Source organism: Crocodylus siamensis, chromosome 4, assembly GCF_052110815.1.
Source record: "Crocodylus siamensis isolate JL-2025a chromosome 4, ASM5211081v1, whole genome shotgun sequence".
NCBI lineage: Eukaryota > Metazoa > Chordata > Crocodylia > Crocodylidae > Crocodylus > Crocodylus siamensis.
Window position 1 is genome coordinate 166,444,105 of NC_143398.1, and position 21,257 is coordinate 166,465,361.

Sequence of the window (21,257 nt, forward strand, 5' to 3'; positions counted from 1 at the left end):
TGAGTGGGAGGTCTGTAGTAGACTCCCACCGTTGTGTCCCCGTTGCCGTTTTTCCAACGAATTTTTACCCAGAGGGTCTCTAGCTGTCCATGCCGGTCGCCAACATCAGCTTGCAGGGACATGTAGCTTTCCTTCACATAGAGAGCTACACCCCCGCCCCTTTTGTCAACACGATCCCTCCTGTACAGGGTATAGCCCTCTATACCCGTGGTCCATTCATGGGTGGAGTCCCACCAGGTCTCCGTTATCCCAATGACGTCATGATTCTTTGCACTGAGCAGGAGGACAAGCTCCTCCTGCTTGGTACCCAGGCTCCTGGCATTAGTGTACAGGCAGGCAAGTGTGCCCTTAGGGGCTCTTGCCTTGCCCACAGGTTGTGCCAGGGCTGGGGCAGGGTGGGCTCCCTTAAGTGCCTTGGTCTGCTGGCTTTGCAAGGGTCGCTCAGTGGGCCAGCAGTGGCAGTAGTCCCCCCATCCCCCAGCGGGCTTAGTTTAAAGCCCGGTGGAGCAGGTCAGCCAGCCTGGGTGAGAAGAGCCTCCTCCCCAGGGGGGAGAGGTGGAGGCCATCTCTTCCCAGCAGCTCACTGCCTCTCTTGCCAAAGAGCGGGCTGTGGTCATGGAAGCCAAAGCCTTCCTGATGACACTAGCTCCGCAGTCTTTGGTTCACTGCGTGGATCCTCCTCTCCCTTTTCTTGAAGATAGGCAAAATGAACAAACGTATACAATTTGCAAATGGGTGGCTTCAGTGCGAGATTGCAGGCTAATTCCCAGAATAAACAGGCATATTACAAACAAAGATATATTTTTATTTGCCTAATTAGTCTTTCCTTAATCAGCCATGTTACACCCAACACCAAACAGATAGAGACCAAAAATCTTATGGTGAGTATGGTGAGCAGTCAAGTTGTTCTGGAAGTGTCTGCAGCAATAGAGAGGATGCATACTAATGTCTGTTATGTTATTCCTCTGCAGATGAAGCAGTAGCACTAGCTGTTCTGTCTTGGAGCTAATAATGTACCACATCTGCTTGAAAGCTGATAAAAATATATTTATCCTTTTTTTTAAAAGCTGAGGGCTTAAACACAGGCAGAATAAAGTAAATATATTTTTTCGTGCAGCTAAATAAGTTTCTGTGTCGAAGACTTGTACTCAAAAGTTTAATTTAAACTGTTATGTGATGACTTTGAGATATTTGTTAATTTACAAGAAGGTAATGGTTTGTAACCTTTGTTTTATGAATTGAAAAGCCCTATAATATACAGCTTACAGAATAAAAGAAAGGATAAGGTTGTTAGGGAAAATGACTTGTCTAAATATTACCTTTAGAAGGGTGAAATATTCTTGGCTTCCTAGTATATGTTTTGTATTAATCTCATCAGAGTAATAAAGATGTGAATTGGGAATAAATGGGTCTGATCGTGCTATAATGTACAGTGAAAGCTGGTCCTGTTTTTACTGAAGACTGTAGTAGGATTTGAAACAGCATGCTTATCATATTTACTTGAATCTAAGATGATCTTGAATTCAAGATGACACCCCTCCATTAATTAGATGGCGAGGAAAACCGATATTTTTAAAAAAATTTTCCGTGTATAGAAATCTAATTATTGGAGGATCTTGTTTAATTCATTTCCCCCACCCCGCCACCACTTCAGGAGTGCAGGCATTGGGGTGGCAGGTAGTGTGGGGAGGTCAAGCAGCCTGCCCCTTGGTTGTGCCTGTCTTCTACCATTGCTCCCCCCCCCCCCAGCCTTTGGTCTCTCCTGCCCCCTCCCGCCTCTGCTGTCTTCCACTTACCCCTAGCCTTTGCTTCATGCTGGCAGGCTCCATTCCTGTTTTAGCCTGGAGCACTGAGCACAGCTGCAGCCATACACAAAGCCTACTGGCATGAAGCAAAGGTAAGAAGGGGAGGAACAGGGGCAGGCAGAGGAACAGAGGCTTTGTGGTGGAGGGAAGATAGGGTGCAGAGGTGGTAGGCGTGGGGGGCAGGCAACAGTTGCAGCTTTAGCCACAATTTGGGGTAGGGGCTGGAGCCTGTGTTCAAGGACCTAGCGGTCTACAGACATAGGTTAGGAGTGGAGGAAAAGGATGCAGCGGAGCTGTCAAGTATTATGTTGATTTAACTTCTTTTGTTTTGTTTTTTTCTAGTTTTGTCTTAAGTGTTAAGGTAATGGGATAAGGTGAGAAGGAAAGGCTGTTAAAGGGAACAGAAAATGTGGGAGGCAAGACTAGAAGAGGGTGATTGAGACTAGGAACACAGGGCCTTTATTCCAACATCATTTCATGTTTGTGCTCTCTCTCTCTTTCTCTGAATCAGTGAGCAGTTTAAGTTGGAAATCTGACATTATAACCATGCAACATGATGCAGGAGTGCAGGGAAAGTCCCGGTTTAACTTTCTGTCCTCAGCTCTGTGCTGTTGCTCCTCAGTCTGTTGTAGTCAGGGAATTTCTATGAGTGCTGATTTCATCTATCAGTAATGGTATTGCCTTTAACCTTCCTTTCAACTTTTAGAATTGTCCCCTGTACTGAATAACTGAACTTTTTTTTTCATGTAGACTGGCATGAATTAAGAATATAATGGCATTCTTTGTTTTTTGCTTTAATTCAAAGGCATTAACACTTCTCTTTTCATCTACACCTCTTATGTAGTTTAAACATGTTGTCATTTTAAATTTTTTTTTAGCTTGTTTCAGAAAGGATGAGCAAGTCAGCATAATATTTGCCAACATTATTGATCACTAACTGCTGATTCAGTGTTCCGTCACAGAGTTGTATGTTTATGGCCTTTCTTGATATAAAGTGGACTGGAGTTGTGCTTTTGCTGTGAGGGAAGAAGGGTTAAGTCTTCTATTGAAAGGGAGTAGTTATGTTTAAGGATATGAGGAGTGCATTATCTTTAGAGGTCTGAAACTTGTTTCCTACTGTATCTTGTTGAGTTGCATAGATAACTCAAGCTCCTTGGTTGGGAAAACTATTTTGTGCAGTATGCCTCTAGAGATCCATGGATCAACTCTCTTTTTGGGAGATGGATATTACTTTCATATGCAGGAAATACTCCCGGGGGAGGGACATCATTTTAAAAAGAGTATTTACTGTCTTACAAACTCATGACGTTTTTTGTTTTTGTTTTTTAAATTAAGTGAAGCAGCTTGATTTATCTACTTTTTTTTATATATAACCGTAATCTGGCCTTGTTTATATTGGGTAAACAAAGAATTAGTGTATGACAGAGCAATGCTTAGGATCAAGTTGCTTAATATATTATTGGTAGAAAGGGTTTTTTGTTTTTTTTTCTTGAAGAAACCCCTACCAATATTATTAAATTATTTCCAGGTGAAAAATTTAATCAAAGGTAGATTCTCTTTTGTTCTTCCCTTTAGTAAAGAAGAGGGAAGTAAAATATAGACTAGTCTAATGGAATATTTGTTTTGATCAAACTATCAATTTTTAAAAAAGCTTGACAGTGTCTGTTTTTCCCCTCTCCCTAGGACCCTGCTTACTGGGTGAATATTCACCACCTGGAGTATACAGATGGAGGGATCCTGGACCCTGATGATGTGCTGGCAGATGTTGTGGAAGACAAAGATAAGGTAGATGAAAAGCATGCATGTCAGTAACCAGGGGAGTTTTAAATTCCAATATTATATTTACTTCTCTGTGTACATCAAATAACAGCATGAACTTCATGAGCAAAGGTGATGCAGCAGTTTGGTATGTTTTCAAATTGAGCACATCCACTTCAGAGTGCTACAGTTACTGTTTTCATTCAGTTGTATTGCAACAGCACTAAGTATAGCAAAAGGAGTTGAAGTAGTCTTGTAAGTTTTTGATACTTGACTTAAAATGACCCTTTCAGTCAAAGTTTCTATCAAACTCAGATGGTTTTTGGTAAAGGAGAGAGATGTAATTAAATACAGTATTCAACTTTGTGCCATTAATACTGTTTCTAAATTTAATGTTTTGGGATGAACACACAAGGAGCGTCTTTCTTTTGATTTTCACAAAAAATCAATGCGCTCTGCAAGAGAACTGAAAGTCTGTGTGGCCGCTTGAGTACACGTCTCATGGGAATTCCTAAAACCATGGGTCTCCACTTGGGAATTCCAGAGTGGAGGGGTCGTCTATCTGCATAGAAATACCAGACATGTTGCCTAGTGATTCGGACAGACAAGCTTCAATTGGGTGAATTGACAGATAAATTATTTGCAGTTTATAATGCGTAGTACAGTTCATAATTTCAATATATTGTATACATAAAATCTAAAATCCTGAAAGTATTAAAGTATGCTTGAAAAAGAAATAAAAACTAAAAATTCTAGTTTTTATTGTCCATTTAAGGAAACGTCCCATATTAAAAAAATAAACTTTTTGCCACTACTAACACTGATGATGAAAGAATGATCCATAGGCTGCAAACTACTTTGTACAAATATAAATGAGAGGGAAGAGGGATTCCTGTTTGTTAGATGGAAACTGTTTCTTTGCACTTAGATTTGACTTGCTGCCTCTAATAATTATCAGTTCAAAATGTTAGATTCCTTTATAATACTAAATATTTTAACTAATGCTAAAAAAACCTATACATTTTGAAAGTAATTATATGGCGAGTGGTAGTGAGGGCTTTAGAGCATTTCATTCCAGATTAGTTGTATTTCACTGAATTAGCAATTGCAAGAAAATAGTCCATTGTATGCATTTAAAGTAGGCATCTAATGAAATTTATAGTCTCTAAATGTTTTCCATTGAATTGTACATTGTTTGGAGAGCATGTGAGGCTGCCACTGAGATCATATTAGGCCGTCTTACAGTAAAACTGAAACAGTGGTTCATATATTTCAGTTTAATGTAGCCATGTTAATGGTACTGTTTTGGATAACAATCCACAATTGATACATTTTACTAGGGGTGTGTGAAACAGGCCATATTCAATTTGAATTTGACCCAAACTGGGGACAGTTATTTGACTGGTTGATTTGATTCATTGTTGTGATTTGTTCGGCCGAATCCAGATCTGAAGATTTGGTGCCGATTTGAAGAATCGGTGATTTGGATATAGACAGAGCTTTCAATTTTTTTCTGTGTACCTTGAGGTACGAGGTGTGGCTTGTGAACACTGTGATAGTGGGGCAGTTGGAGCATCCCACGGGAGTGCAGGGGGGCCCCCGTCCACATGCTCAGTGGTGAACTCGGAAGTGGACTGGAAGTACATCCGGTCCGCTTCCGGTTCTGCCACCAAGGACACAGGAGAGCCCCCCTACACCCCCCAGCTTGGCAATAAGCCGTGGGGAACTCCAGGTCCCCCCCCCGACCCAGAAGGCACCAGTTGCCGAGCCGGGGGGGCACCTGTGCGCTTCCCAGTGGACCCAGAAGTGGACTGGAAGTGCTTCTGGTTTATTTCGGGGCCCACTGCCAAGTGCACTGGGGAGCCCCCCTCATGCTTTCGTGGGATGCTCCATCTGCCCCAGCATCTCAGCATTCATGAGCTGGCTGGTACTTTGAGGTATGTAGAAAAAACATTTAAAGCTGCTTCTATGTCCGAATCATCAAATCTGTCTGAATCGATTTGGAGGGTTCTGATTTGATTCAGTCTTGGCCTCTGAAACTTGGGCCAAATGCCCGCTGAATTGACTCGCCGACCAAAGCTTCACACAGCCCTACATTTTACCTTTTTTGAAAAGGCTATAAATTTTAGCACAAATACTCCTTAAGCACACTTTTAAGCAGCACTTTTCTGTACCTATTTATATAATACAGACTACGCATGAGATCAGTCCAAAGTCAAGAGGTTCATGATTTACCATCTATTGTAGTTCATTGGGCTGGGCTGCAGTAGTCAGCAGTGTTCTAGCCATGGTGACCCCATAGCTCAGTACTGCTCTGTGTGTCTACTCGAGATAGCCCCCCCACCCTGGAAAGGATTTGTGCTCTATGTGGTAGTTAGCCCCTCACTTCTGACTGGAACCAGGTGTTCTTATCATGAATTCTGGGATCCTCCAAAAACTTATATGCAAATGAGGCACAGGGCAACCTGGTTTGGCTCCACCTCATGGGGGGCAGGGCTGCACTAATCATATGTGACAGGCTGAGTAAGGGAGTGATAGAGGGATTCTGGATGAGCTGTCTGAGGCCCTGTTTGGTGATGTTTACCAGACACTTGAGGCTAGTGAAGAAATGGGAATAATTGGAAAGGGGAAGGAAGGATATAGTCCAGCTGTAGAAGTCGAAATGTATTCAGTGTAGTGGCTCACCATGACATGAAAAAAAACGTCGGCACTAAGGGCAAGTGTACTCAATGGGGTACCATGTGTGTTATTCAGGTTGGCTGTACCAACCTACCCTTGTGATAGGTTCTTATCAATATGTTTGTCAATATGTTTGCCCAATATGGACCATGTGCTTTTTATGGTCATGCTCAGTGTTGGCTACATTTAATCAACTTCATAGTTGGTTTCCATTACTGGGCACAGGCTGCTTTTGGCAGCAGCTTAATGATGGACAATGTAATGAGGTTTCTTTGTAAGCAAATGTAAGACAAAACTTTTTCCTTCATGATAAATGCTGGGAGGGGGGGCAGTCTTGTGTGCAAGTAAATATGGTGCTTTAAAAGTCGATATAACTTCTGTAGTTTATGGCAAAGCACTTGAGAAATAACTCCTCATAAAGTTTCCAGACGTGTTTTTATGTGCTAAATCCAAGAGCAGTGTCTGGGGTAGTAGTGACATAGAATAGAAATATGAATTGCAAGACCCAGAATCCTTTTTATGGTATGTTGGAAAAGCAGACTTATGTTGCCTTCAATGATCTATCTGTATGTAGAAATTGAATATCTAATTTTACCTACCTCCACTATTTATTTTAATCTCTTAATATGACTTAAAAAATGTTTTGGCTTCACAGAGTAAGTGATTAGATTCATAAGAATGAAAATCATCCATCCCTGTAACCACCAGTTTTTTAAAAGCCTTGACTCTAACCTAGATAGTATTTTGATGGGTACTTATAGGAATTAGTTAACTTCCTTACATAATTCTTCTTTAACGAAAGCATACAAGCAAGTGTACAGAACATCTATGTAGTGTTGAGGACTTACCTAGTTGATTGAAGCCTGCTCCAGATTTCTGCCACAGATGGTTTCCAGGTTTCCAACATCTTACAGAAAACCTTCATAATAAGGCATAAAACCTTTTATTATCTAGTGGTATTAATCCAGTATTAGCTGTTTTGTTGCATCTTTCTTTTCTGCATGGCTGTTACACAAACAGGACTTCTTGTGGCTCTTCATTGCATCATTCTTATTCTGCAGGTTTTGTAGAAACCATCATGTAATCAAGAAGACACATTACCGTGTTTGCTTATTCCCTTCCTTTATGACATTCATGTGAGTTTGGAGAGTAACTTTGTTGAGAGCATTGTCAATTAGAGGAGGGTTTATCAACTTTTTGTGGAGGAAAGCAAATAAAATCAGTAAGTAAAGCTGATTATATACTAAGAACAGAAAGAACCATTCACTCCTTTAGTCTGACCATGTGTATTGTACATACATTTCACCTAGCATAATAATTAAACCTTATTATTTGTACTGAACCAAATACTTTAGTGGTTGTACTGAAGACCATATATTTTCTTTGAAAATGGAGATACAAATATAGTTTATACCTATACTTTTGGTCAATGCAAACAGAGTTTATATATTCCATAATTTGTTAAAAAAAGGCAAAGTATGCTTGGATTTTGCTTACTGTTAACATTTTGTGGTCTTTATTGTAATATAATTGTTAAATGAAAAATGGACTTCAAACTGCAACTTTTCAGTTGCAAAGAAAGGGCTGGTCTATTCTGGTCATGAGAAACATGCTTGTGTTACTTAAACTAGGATTAATGTAGATATGCCTGTAGGTAAGGAGGATAGGTTTACTCTGTTCATTTGTTGGCTCTTGTCCTTTACTTGTCCAGTTTCTTGCAGAACAGCTTTAGACTGTTTAAAATCTATTACAGTAGTGTTTAGAGACTTGTGACTCTCCATCTTGGAATTCCAGAATTAAACATGTAATCAGAATCTGTAGCATTTACTTGAATTAAATGAGCTTCCTTTTGAGCAAAGGGGTGCTCTCTTTTTTTTTTTTTTAAGAATCTGTCTCCTATGAAAATTCAGCTGTGACCACTTTCATACAACATCTTAATTTTGGTACAAAAGCTCTCCTTATTAGAATAGTTATTTGGCTAAAAAAGGTATAATTTTTCTATCATCTGTTAGTTATGGTTTCAATATTACATATAGTATTAAATGACGGTAGAGTTTTTTATTTTCAATTTTGTGGTCAAGTTTCACTGGTATTTTATCAGTGTGTATTCCACCATATTGAGATTTGTAAGTGTAATATAGAAATACAAATACAACAGTTAATGGGCTGTCACTGACTTGAAAATTCTTCCTTTCTGAAGTGACAAGGTAGGATTCCATAATTTTAAGGTCGTCTTGAGGTCTGTTATAGGCCCTTAAGTCTTTCACAAGGTGGAGCTATTGCTATAATATTTTTTTACTAATATAAAGAAGAAGGTTTTATTTCTTTCTTGGACATTTTAAATTTGTAGAGTAACAGCTTTAAAAGCTAGCAAGCATTAGAGCCCTTTTTGAACAATAGAAAAGTTATTATATTGTCAGTCATTTCTAATGTGAAAGAATACATGACCTTTGTCTAAATCTTGGATTTTAGTAGATTTGTGTGTGCTGTGAACATGTCTATGCCTAGTTATGAAAGGATAATTTAGTTAACTTCTCTTTTAAACATAACATTTACATCACAATGGATTGAATATGTACCAAACACTTGACATACAACTTTCATTTTTAGATGAAATTTTAGTTCTAAGAAGTGCTTAGTTCTTGGTTTCAAACATCAGTTGCTTGACAGATTTTAAATGGCTAGCTCTTGGGTTTGGTATCAAGTCTTGCCCCCACTCCCCTTTTTGTATCTCTATGAACTACTTAAATGATCTGAAATGGGACACAGAGAAAAGGTGGCTTTGACTGTATAGATGCCTCTTGTGACTGGTAGTTAATTTGCTAAGGTTAGAAAGGGAAATCTGCAGACTTTAGAGGGGTGTGTGTGTGTGCGGACATGAGGGGAAATAGAAAAGCTTGTTAGAAAGGACTGGTGCTATGGAGTGAGCAGAGGCATTTATTCAATAGAATATCAATTACTCCTTGGAAAAGCATTCCTCTCTTAGTAAAGATATCTTTTAATCAATCCTCAAATTGCCTGTGAGAAGTGGTGCCTTACTGGGACTTGGATATTGCTGCTCTTGGGTCTAGTTCAGTCATTTCTGCTGCCTGTTGTTGCTAAATAGTTTTCTCTTAATGCATCATCTACTCTCCATAGCTTATGCTTTCTACATAGCAGCTGTCTGGAGAGATCCTGATAAAGTGGATCACATTAATAGTGGCAGTATTGTTTTACAAAAAGGGGTTTCTGATCAGGCCTCCTTCATCTTTGTGGACCTCTTTAGTCTGCTTTTCTGACTCTTCTTTGTGATGGAGAGGAGGCGAAAGAAAATGTACTCTTCCTCCTTCCTTAAGAAGGAACTGAAGAAGTGGCTTGGCCCTAGGATGGACATGCTGTGGTGGAGTCTGTGGATAGCACAGTCCAATAATGTTGGAGATTAGCCTGCTGCTGTTCTAGCTTCCTTTCTGCTTCTGCTTATCTCTATGCCCTCTCATTCTAGAGTCATGGTGATGGTAAGGGGAAATCTGGGTGAGCAACATGGGGGGTTTAGTAGTCTTCTTTGGCAATCCCTCACAGTCGAGGATGCTTGTCTTCCATGATTATCTTGTCTGTGTGTCTGAAGATGGCTGATGAGGCCTATCCAGGATTAACAGACTATTGCAGCTTGGACATGTGTTTCTATGTGGGGTGGGTAGTGCTGGATTTTTGATTTGGTCCACAACATGCTGTTTCTGTTGCTCCCGCTTTTCCATCTCCTGTTGTCAAGCGATTTCAAAGTACTGAGGTACCTGCAGCAGGCTCTTCCTTCTTTTCAGGTGGTCCTGGGCAATAGTCTCCTATGAATTGACATTAATGTTACATTTTTTTGAAGTTGGCTTTGAAAATGTCCCTGAAGCACTTTCTTTGCCCTCCTTGAGTGCACAGCTTGGCTGAACTGAGAGACTAAAACTTGCTTCTGGAGTTAGACATCTGAATGACATGGCTGGCCCAACAAAGTTGAAGTCAGGTGATCATTGCCTCAGTACTCATGGTGTTTGCTTGTGGGAGAATGCTAACATTAGTATGTCTCTCTTCCAACTGGATTTGGATGATTTTCCACAGGCAGTGTTGACGGTACTTCTCCAATAACTTTAAATGTCTCCTGTATGTTGTCCACATCTCAGCTCTGTACAGCAAGGTGGGGATCATAACTGCTTGATAAACCACGAACTTAGTTTCGGATCTGATGTTGCTGACTTCGAGTACCCATTTCTCTTCAAGAGTCTAAAAGCTGCACTTGTACATTTGAGGTGATGTTGGATTTCTCCGTTGATGTCAGTCTTCTGCAAGAGATGGTTTCTGAAGTACGGGCAGTGGTGTTCTCCATGGATCTGGACTACTAGGGTTGGGGACTGTTCATTAGGAGCTTGTTGGTGGAGGCCCTTGGTCTTATGAATGTGTTTAAATGTCAATCCCGTTTTCTTGTATACCTTGGTAAAGACCTGAACAATTGCCTGAAGGTCTGCTTCTGAATGAACACACACTACAGCATCATCAGCATACTGGAGCTCAGCGATTGTACTTGGGGGTGGTCTTGGTTTTGGCTTGGAGTCTGCTGAGGTTAAACAGCTTACCATCGGTTGGTAGTTTAGCTCTGCTCCGGCTAGAAGCTTGTTGGTGGTCAGATGTCTCAATATTCCTTGCCTCAATGTTACAAGTGTTGGAGTAATGGTGCAGACTTGCTTAACTCCCATTTTAACCTCAAAGGGATCTGTGATGGATCCATTACAGAGAACCACTGCTCATATACCATCATGGAGCAGACAGAGAATGGTGACAAATTTTGATAGGCATCCATACTTCAGAAGTATTCCCCGTAACATTTTCTTGGCTGACAGTCGAAAGCTTTGGTGAGGTAAAGAAGGCCATATATCATAGAATCATAGAAAATGAGGGTTGGAAGGGACCTCAGGAGGTCATCTAGTCCAGTCGACTGCTCAAAATATGACCATCCCCAATTAGATCATCCCAGCCAAGGCTTTGTCTAGCTAGGTCTTAAAAATCTCTAAGGATGGAGAGTCTACAGCCTCTCTGGGCAATCTTTTCCAGTGTTCTCACCCTCCTAGTGAAAAAATTCTTCCTAATATCTAACCTAAACTTCCCTTGCTGCAATTTGAGACTGTTGCTCCTTGTTCTGTCATCTGTCACTGCTAAGAATAGTTTAGCTCCATCCTCTTTCAAATACCCGTTCAGGTAGTTGAAGGCTGCTATTAAATCCCCCCCATCTTTACTTTTCTAGACTAAATGAACCCAGTTCCCTCCGAGTCTCCTCATAACTCATGTGCCCCAGTCTGCTAACCACTTCTGTTGCCCTCCACTGGATTCTTTCTCATTTGTCCACATCCCTTCTGTAGTGGGGGACACAAAACTGGACACAGGCTTCACCAGTGCTGAATAGAGGGGAATAATCACTTCCCTTGACCTGCTGGCAATACACCTACCGATGCAGCCCGGTATGCCATTAGCCTTCTTGGCAACTAGGGCGTACTGGTGGCTTACATTCAGCTTATTTTTCACTGTAGCTCACAGGTCCTTTTTTGCAGAGCTTCTGCCCAGCCAATAAGCCCCCAGCCTGTATTGGTACATGGGATTGTTCCATCCTAAGTGCAGGACTTTGCTCTTGTCCTTGTTGAACCACATGAGATTTTCTTTTGGGCCAGTCCTCCAATTTGTCTAGGTCACTCTGAATCCTATTCCTACCCTCTAGCATATCTACTACACCTCTCAGCTTGGTGTCATCTGCAGACTTGCTGAGGGTGCACTCTATGTCATCTTCCAGGTAGTTGATGAAGATATTGAACAAAACTGGCCCCAAGACTGACCTTTGGGGTGCTCCACTTGATACCTGCTGCCAACTAGACGTTGAGCCACTGATTACTATCCTCTGAGCCTGATGCTCCAGACCGTTTTCTGTCCACCTTAGAGTCCATTCATCCAGCCTGTATTTAGCTTGCCTGTGAGAATGTTGTGGGAGACCTGCATCAAAAGCCTTGATCAAATCAAGGTACGTCACATCCACCCATCTCCCCACATCCACAGAGCCAGTCATCTCATCATAAAAGGCAATCCAGGTTCATAGAATCATAGAAGTCGGGTTGGAAGGGACCTTGTAGATCTTCAAGTCCGACCCCCCTGCCTGGGCAGGAGAAAAACTGGGCTTAAATGACTCCAGCCAGGTAGGCCTCAAGCCCCTTCTTAAAGACCCCCAGGGTAGGAGCCAGCACCACTTCCCTTGGAAGTTGGTTCCAGATCCTAGCTGCCCTAACTGTGAAGTAATTCTTACGAATGTCTAATCTAAACCTACTCTCCAGCAACTTGTGGCCGTTATTCCTTGTTAGCCAGGGAGTGCTAGGGGAAACAAGGTCTCTCCCAAACCCTTCTGGTCCCCCGTAGTGAGTTTATAGATGGTCACCAGGTCCCCCCTCAGCCTTCTCTTGTGAAGGCTGAACAGGTTCAGGTCCTGCAGTCTCTCATTGTAGGGTCTGCCCTGTTGTCCCCAGATCATGCGGGTGGCCCTCCGCTGGACCTTCTCAATGTTGTCCATATCCCTGAAGTGGGGTGCACAGAACTGGACGTAGTACTCCAGCTGTGGCCTGACCAGTGTTGCATGGAGGGGGAGGATCACCTCCTTGGCCCTGCTAGAGATGCACCTGTGGATGCACGACAAGGTCCGGTTAGCCCTGCCAACAGTGACCTCGCATTGTCGGCCCATGTTCATCTTGGAGTCAGTAATGACTCCAAGATCCCTTTCTGCCTCTGTGCTTTCAAGAAGGGAGTTTCCCATCTTAATAAGCGTGCTGTTGGCTACTATTGCCCAAGTGCAGCACCCTGCACTTTTCAGTATTGAACACGTCCTGTTTTTGTTAGCCCACCCCTGTAACCTATCCAAGTCTATCTGCAGTCTTTCCCTCCCTACAAGCGTGCTCACCTCACCCCAAATGTTGGTATTGTCAGTGAATTTAAATAGGTTGCTTTTCACCCTTTCGTCAAATCGCTGATAAAGAAATTGAACAGTGGGGGCCAAGGACTGAGCCCTGGGGGACTCCGTTGCCCACTTCCCCCCAGGTCGAATATGACCCTTCCACCACCACCCTCTGAGTACGACCCTTCAGCCAATCTGCAATCCATCTGTAGGCATCAATGCCACAGTCGCCCAATTTTTTTAATAACGATGGGGTGGGAGACAGTGTCAGAGGCCTTGCTGAAGTCCAGAAAGACTACGTCCAGGGTGACACCTGCATCCAGTGCTTTTGTGACCGGATCATAAAAGGCAATCAGGTTGGTCTGACATGACCTCCCCCTAATGAAACCATGCTGGTTGCCCTTGAGCATCATCCCTGAAGCCGGCCCATCACAGATATGCTCCTTGAGGATCTTCTCAAAGAGTTTCCCTAGGATTGAGGTAAGACTGATGGTTGTTGAAGCATTTCTTGCCCTTGGTGAATCTGTGCTGGCTGCTCCTAATCCCCTTCAGTGCCAAGTGCTCAGGAATGGATTCCTCGAGGATCTGCTCCATGATTTTTCCAGAGACTGAGGTGAGACTGACCAGTCTCTAGTTTCCTGGATCCTCCTTTTTTCCTTTCTTGAATGTGAGCACTACTTTTGCCCACTTCCAGTCATCTGGGACCTCTCCTGATTACCATGAGTTTTCAAAGATTATGGCCAGCAGCTTTGCAATCGCATCATCACTCTATATTGCATCCTGTCTGACCCCCTGGACTCGTATATGCCCAGCTTTTCTAGTAACAGTCCCTAACCTGTTCTTCTGCCACTGACTGTTCATCTCCTCTCCAAATGGTGCTGCTAAGTGCAGTAGTCTGAGAGCTGAGTCTGCCTGTGAGGACTGAGTTGGAGGCATTGAGTACTACAGCCTTTTCCCCATCCTCCGTCACTAGGTTGCCTCCCCCATTCAGTAAGGAACCTACGCTTTCCCTGATTTTTCCTCTTGTTGCTAGCACACTTGTAGAAACCCTTCTTGTTACCTTTGCTAGTTGCAACTCCAAATGCACTCTGGCCTTCCTGATCTTATCCCGATTTTGTCCAAGTTTCCACTTTGCATAAGCTTTGTTTTTGTGATTTAGTTTACTGATGAGTTCCCTGCTAAATGTGAAGAGGCTTATGTTTTTCCCAACATCTCTCCTGCAGCTGGCGAGCTGTGAAGATCATCTCATTTGTCTCTCTTGATGCCCTAAACTCACACTACCATTCCAGAAGGAGCCCTTCAGGCTGTGAAAGGAGACAGTTCAGAAGGGTTATTGCAGTGATCTTTTCTGTGGTGGACAGCAAGGTGATCCCTCACTAGTTTCCACAGTAGGACATGTTTCTCTTCCTGAAGATGGTCACAGTCATGGTGTCCCTGAGGTCATATGGGATTTCCTCATCATTCCAGATCCTTAAGATGAGGGCATGAAGCTGTGATGTAAGCTCCTTTCCTCCCTGTATTAAGATTTCAGCAGGGATTCCATCTGCTCCAGGTTCAGTAGTAAGAAATAGAAAGTGCAGTTTTCCAAAAGCAGTTCTTCAGACAGAATGGGTCCCATTTTTCTGCTGTTTGGTTATTTCACAACTTCCACTTAAGGTGGAACTTACCTGCAGAGAAAAGGGCACCATCTTCTGGTTATCACTTTCTTCCATCCTCCCTCTGTGTGCTCCAGAAAGGAATATGCTCTTCCATGGCCCCAAAAGTGAGAGACCAGCCAGGGTCATCACAACTGATGGCCACTAGTACTTTGCAGAAGCTGTGCCCATATGTAGCAATTTTCCAAGGAAGATTAAGTCCTGAGCCATGGGGAAAATACTTCTTAATGGCTTAGGTTTAAAGGTTTTCCCAAATGTTTTTGATCATAAATGTGAGAGTGTACTGATATAAATTGCAACCGATATAGAGTAGGAGAACCAGCAGGACTGGATGGCTGTTTATTAGAAAGTGCTGAAGGAGTATATGGATGTAGTGGCTTGACGTCTAACAAAATAATGCAATCTGTGATTAAATTCAGCTACTGTACACAAGGACTGATGTGTAACGGATGTGTTTTACCTACTTAAAGGCATGTTGAGGTGATATATGGAATGATTGACTTAATAAAGCTTTGCTTTAGGACCGGGAAGCTAGTTTAAATGACTTTAAAATTACTGTAGAGCAGAGATATCAAACTCACCTATGTCCCCAGGATCTGGACTGCAAGGTTCTTTCCAGGCCAGTTCTGGACCTAGAAGCAGCTGTGGGATGAGTGGAGGCATGAGGGTCCACTGGCTATATGTTTCACACCCATGCTCTAGAGTATGTCAACAATAACAATAAACTGATCCAGTTTTGGCCAACAGAAAATGTGCACACTAATCTTTTGAAATTCTTTGTATGCATTTAAAAAAATGTGAATCAAGGAAAACTATCAGAAAGATGATACATTTTTAAAAGCCTTTCACAGCAGGCTTTTAAGATGGCAAAATGCTGTCTTGGACATAAAACTGATTCAGAATCAGGAAATGAAAGCTGCAGAGTTAGTTGTCAAATCTGAGAAAGGCAAGAGTGGCATGCCTAAATCTCATTATAAGGAATGATGTAGTTTATTTACTGTACATTTGCAAATAATCAGAATGGTGAGGTTGTTCAGCGGAAAGTAGGGTGTGTTAAGATTATTGGTTTCAGGCTTCCATCATGTTCTAACAAAGGTTTGGAAAAAAGGGAAGCACTATGATGGATGAAATTTGACTGTAGGCTAGTGCATGACTGTTTACATTGGAAGGGATAACTTGAGCTACTTGCAGATATTTGCAGCATGCTAAATTAAGCTGGATCAACTTGATAATGAAAGCTTCTCTCTGGGTCTCAATAAAAATATCTTAATGACAGTTGTTGTTTCAGTGGACTGTGACCATGAATTGGATGTCAAGGTTGGAGCCAGATTGTTTAAAAACCATGTGAATCACAACCTGATTACTTGGTGTTTGTATTTTATGGCTATGCTTAATTGGAAGTGCAAATCAAAGGAAAACTTACCATCTTAACAAAGGATTTTATTTTGGTCCGGGCACTTTTTTTAAAACACTTTTATACTGCAAATTTAAATACATTTGTATGTGAGATTTGCTAAAAACAGCTTATATCTCTGATTTTTATTTACTCCTTGAAGTGAAGTTGCTTAAAAAAAACAAACCCACCAAAGGTACCTACCAGATTACAGAAGTTTATTCTGTAATAAAATACCTGGGCAACACACTTTTTCCCCCCCCATAGGGCTGTATAAATTATGGTTTTGTAAACTGTAGCATGTGTTATCCAGATTTCCATCAAATTATTTGAAATATTTAAATCTGTGTAAAATAGAAGACCCAATCCTGCTCCTGTTTTTGTAAGTTAATTGCAGAACTCCTGTTGACTTAAATGGGAGCAGCGGATACTTGATGTCTATAATAGAACTTAATCCTACTGGGAGTTCTGAAGTTGCATTCTTTTAAAACACTGTAGGAATAAGTAACGAGATCTTCTCTCATGATCTGTTTTCCAAATTTTAGAATTTGCCATATCATTTTAGACTCAAACCCCACACGTATGCACAGCCTTTGATCTCGGAACAGGCATCTAATTCCTCCTCTACCCCTAACCCTTGCCCCACTGCCTGTGCTGATTCTAGATTCCTGGGGGAAGGGTGTAGGGTTGTGGGTTTTTTTTTCTTTTTGTGGAGTACTTGAGTGTGTTTGTTTTTCAAAAGTCTAAATTTACAAAAATAAAGAGCTGTACCAGCAAGATGAGGGACCATGTAGTATAGGGGTCAGCTGTGTTCTCTGGTGGTGGGCTGGAGTGACCCAGGTTGGCTCTGAGGCATGCCAGCCCTAGTACTTGGTTGCTGTTGCCACTTCTTCCCACTGCCTAGCAAAGACCCCCCTCTGCTAAATCCCCTACTACCCTGTTAGTAACTATTAGTAACAGGTACTATTTACTATAGTGAGTATGTTGGCAGTTAGTCTGTTGTACTAATTCTTCTCATAAGAGCTGGGAGGCCCATGTCAGCCAGCAGGAAAACTGCTGGTGCCACAGATGGACTACTGGCAAGCTTTTATACTGTGAGTATGAAGACAAGTGGGTAGGTGATGAAGAGATTATTGACATTTGCACAGCATGTCTGTAGTAGGGAGGGTTGAAATTAACTTTTTTTTTTGTAGCTGGCAAGGGGTTTAGGCTACTTAGTAGGGTGGAATCCTAGTATTTTGTGGCTGGGAGGGAAACAGCTGTAGAGATGGGACAATTCTCTGAATCTGAAGAAGACTTGTTTGGACAAAAATATGTTTTGAAAATATGTTTTGTTGTAATGAAAAAAAAACCAAAGATTTATGATGTTTATGTCTATGCTAGGAGCAGCATATTTTTATAATTAAATGGCAAACTTTCTAGGTCATTGATTCTCAGCCAGAGTGATAAGGCATCCTAGAGTGTCCTGAGATCCTTTCAAGGGTGCCATGGGTCCCATGAAATCTTAGCTTTATTAAGTATGGAAACATTCGCAACTTATCATAGAAGTAGGGTCGGAAGGGACCTTGTAGATCTTCAAGTCTGACACCCCGCCTGGGTGGAAGAAAAGACTGGACTCAAATCAGTCCAGCCAGGTAGTCATCAAGCCTCCTCTTAAAGATCCCCAGGGTAGGAGCCAGCACCACTTCCCCAGGAAGTTGGTTCCAGCTCCTAGCCGCCCTAACCGTGAAGTAGTTCTTGCTGATGTCTAATCTAAACCTACTCTCTAACAATTTGTGTCCATTATTCCTTATCATGCCAGGGGGCGCTAGGGGAAACAGTGTCTCCCCTAAACCCTTCTGGTCCCCCCTAGTGAGTTTATAGACAGTCACCAGGTCCCCCGTCAGCCTTCTCTTGTGAAGGCTGAACAGGTTCAGGTCCCGCAGTCTTTCAATGTAGGGTGTGCCCTGTAGTCCCCGGATCATGCGGGTGGCCCTCCCCTGGACCCTTTCAGTGTTGTCCATGTCCCTCCTGAAATGGGGCACACAGAACTGGACTTGAATCCATAAATTTCAAATAGGAATTCACAAGAGCTGGCATTTTCTGGAGGATACCTTGAGTTTACTGAGGGCGAAGTAGACACGCCGGAGGGCAGGGAACAGCTGCAAGCAGACCTGGACAGGTTAGACAAGTGGGCAGAAAACAACAGAATGCAGTTCAACAAGGAGAAATGCAAAGTGCTGCATCTAGGGAGGAAAAATGTCCAGCACACCTACAGCCTAGGAAATGACCTGCTGGGTGGCACGGAAGTGGAAAGGGATCTTGGAGTCCTAGTGGACTCCAAGATGAACATGAGTCGGCAGTGTGATGAAACCATCAGAAAAGCCAATGGCACTTTATCGTGCATCAGCAGATGCATGACAAATAAGTCCAAGGAGGTGATACTTCCCCTCTATCGGGCGCTGGTCAGACCGCAGCTGGAGTACTGCGTGCAATTCTGGGCGCCGCACTTCAAGAAAGATGCGGATAACCTGGAGAGGGTCCAGAGAAGGGCCACTCGTATGGTTAAGGGCCTGCAGGCCAAGCCCTATGAGGAGAGATTAGAGAAACTGGACCTTTTCAGCCTCCGCAAGAGAAGGTTGAGAGGCGACCTGGTGGCTGCCTATAAGTTCGTCAGGGGGGCACAGAAGGGAATTGGTGAGTATTTATTCACCAAGGCGCCCCCGGGGGTTACAAGAAATAATGGCCACAAGCTGGAGGAGAGCAGATTTAGATTAGATATTAGGAGGAACTTCTTCACAGTTCGAGTGGCCAAGCTCTGGAACGGGCTCCCAAGGAAGGTGGTGCTCTCCCCTACCCTGGGGGTATTCAAGAGAAGGTTGGATGTGTATCTAGCTGGGGTAATGTAGGCCCAGCACTCTTTCCTGCTTATGCAGGGGGTCGGACTCGATGATCTATTGAGGTCCCTTCCGACCCTAGCATCTATGAATCTATGAGTGCCTTGAGTCTATAAAAATATTGAGAACCACTGCTTTAGGTGAAGTCTACCTTGTATGGAGGCAATTGTATTGACAATGCTTTGCTTAACCAGTACAAAGCACAATCATCCCCATGAGTAAAATGAACAATATCAGCAAAGACACAATACTACATTTACAGATGATCTTACACTAGAGGTAGGAAAAAGAAAGATCACTGAATGCCATAAGTTCTGGCAGAAGCTTGTAGGGGTAGACCTGTAAGGAAGAGAAGATGACGGTGCTGATGCTTCCCGGGAGCAGCCAGGAGCCAGCAAAGGAAAAGAGAGCTTCCCAGGAGTCACATTTCCAGAGTTACTGCTCCATGAAGTTAGAACAGCCACAGAGAGAGGGAAAAACTAGGAAGAACCCAGATGGGGGGGAAAGAAAGAGACATAGCATGAGGCAGAGCCCAGACAGGCAGGTGGGATGGCTACAGCGGTAGAGAACAGACATTTAGCTGGCTGAAAGACTCTGAGGGGTTTTTTTAGATGGAGAGGCTCTGGCTGAAGAAACATTGATGTGTACGTGGTGCCGGGGCCAGAATAACTACCAAGAGAGTGAGGACTAATTGAGAGTAGTTGTCTGAGCCCTACAGAAGCAAGTAAAACCTTTCCTTTAGTTTCAAGAGTTCAGTGCCGCAAGAGAAATTAACATAGGTCTGGTTATCTAGTGGTGTTTAAAATTCAACCCTCCTGATAGAAATCCTTTTTACACGAAGATGTGGCAGGTGAGAGTTGGGATCACCATGGAAAAAACCCTGTAATTGAAGTTTTTGTTGCTTGCGATCTAATCTTGAAAGCGGTGGCTAGCCATATCTTTGAAAAATTAGTCTTACTACCCCACAAGACCCTACCAAAATAGTATTCCCACAATACATTATATCATTATATCCACCTCTCTGGAGGCATACCAAAAGTTCGACTGTATTAAATGTCGTTCTTTTAAAGAATGGAAGGAATAAGATACATGAAAGTTTTGATATTCTGTACAATCTTAAAAATAACAAAACTAAAAGTATTAGTGAAGATATACCTGACTTGCATGTATATTGTTTTGAATTCTCATTTTGATGGTAAAATTTTTCATCACTGAGTCACAGAAAAGAAACATTGACTCGATAGCACACAATCATATCATTACTCCATAAGAATATCATAGGAACAGCAGCAGTCACTAAAATTATTTCTGTGACTAGATCTGGAAAATACAGTAAAGAAGGAGTGGTACAAACAGAGAAAGTATTGTAGTTGCTTCTGTGTTTAAAAAATATACTAATGGCAAATAAAAATGGTGTTCTATTTATGAAAAAAAATTGTCTTTTTCTATAAGATATCCAAAACATTCAATGGGCTTTAGGTAAAGTGCCTCCACTGCCATTTTGAAGCACAGGGATACTGATACACAAGACTTGGAGGCTGGCTGGAGCATGCTAATTACCACACTCCAGCAGACTTGATTAATTGAGTCCACTCCAACATGCTGTAATTACATCGTGTCAGAGCAACTTCATGTCTTATGCACAGGCATCACCTAATAAGATTAGTTAAAGTAGGGTGGTCAAAGGATGAGTTTTGTTGGGCTGGTCCACAGGCCATATCGGATCCACAGACTGGCACCATGCCATTCATTACCTGATGAGTTTGCTATTCCTGACTTAAAAGGTTGATTACTGCTGATACTTGAGGTAGTTAAATATGGGGGGACATGGCCTGTTCTGCTAATCCTCTTTCTCTGTACAGTTAGCTTGTTATGTCATGTGACTAATTTCATACAGGCTAGATCAGGGGCAGGCAATTTATTTTGTACAGAGGGCCACTTACTGAGTTTCGACAAGCCATGGAAGGCCACATGACAGCCCAGGGCAGATTAATATTAAATTTTCTAAATTTTTTTAGGGGCCCCACAGGCCAGATAGAATGGCCTGGCCCCTGGGCTGCTTTTTTCCCACCCTGGGCTAGATTAACTTTTAAGGAGTTTAGCTTGAGATACCTATACTAAGTTATTAGGAAAGCAGCATTGCAGATA

The 21,257-nt window shown here is 42.4% G+C and overlaps 1 protein-coding gene across 3 annotated transcripts in view; it reads left to right on the plus strand.

Moving 5' to 3' along the window:
* PARD3B (par-3 family cell polarity regulator beta) overlaps positions 1 to 21,257 on the plus strand; it is a 765,403-nt gene that overhangs the window by 66,960 nt on the left and 677,186 nt on the right. For all 3 annotated transcript variants that reach the window (XM_090044807.1, XM_090044808.1, XM_090044806.1), the window contains exon 3: positions 3,489 to 3,590. In XM_090044807.1, coding sequence (XP_089900933.1) covers positions 3,489 to 3,590 — 102 coding nt within the window. The remainder of the gene's footprint in view (positions 1 to 3,488; positions 3,591 to 21,257) is intronic.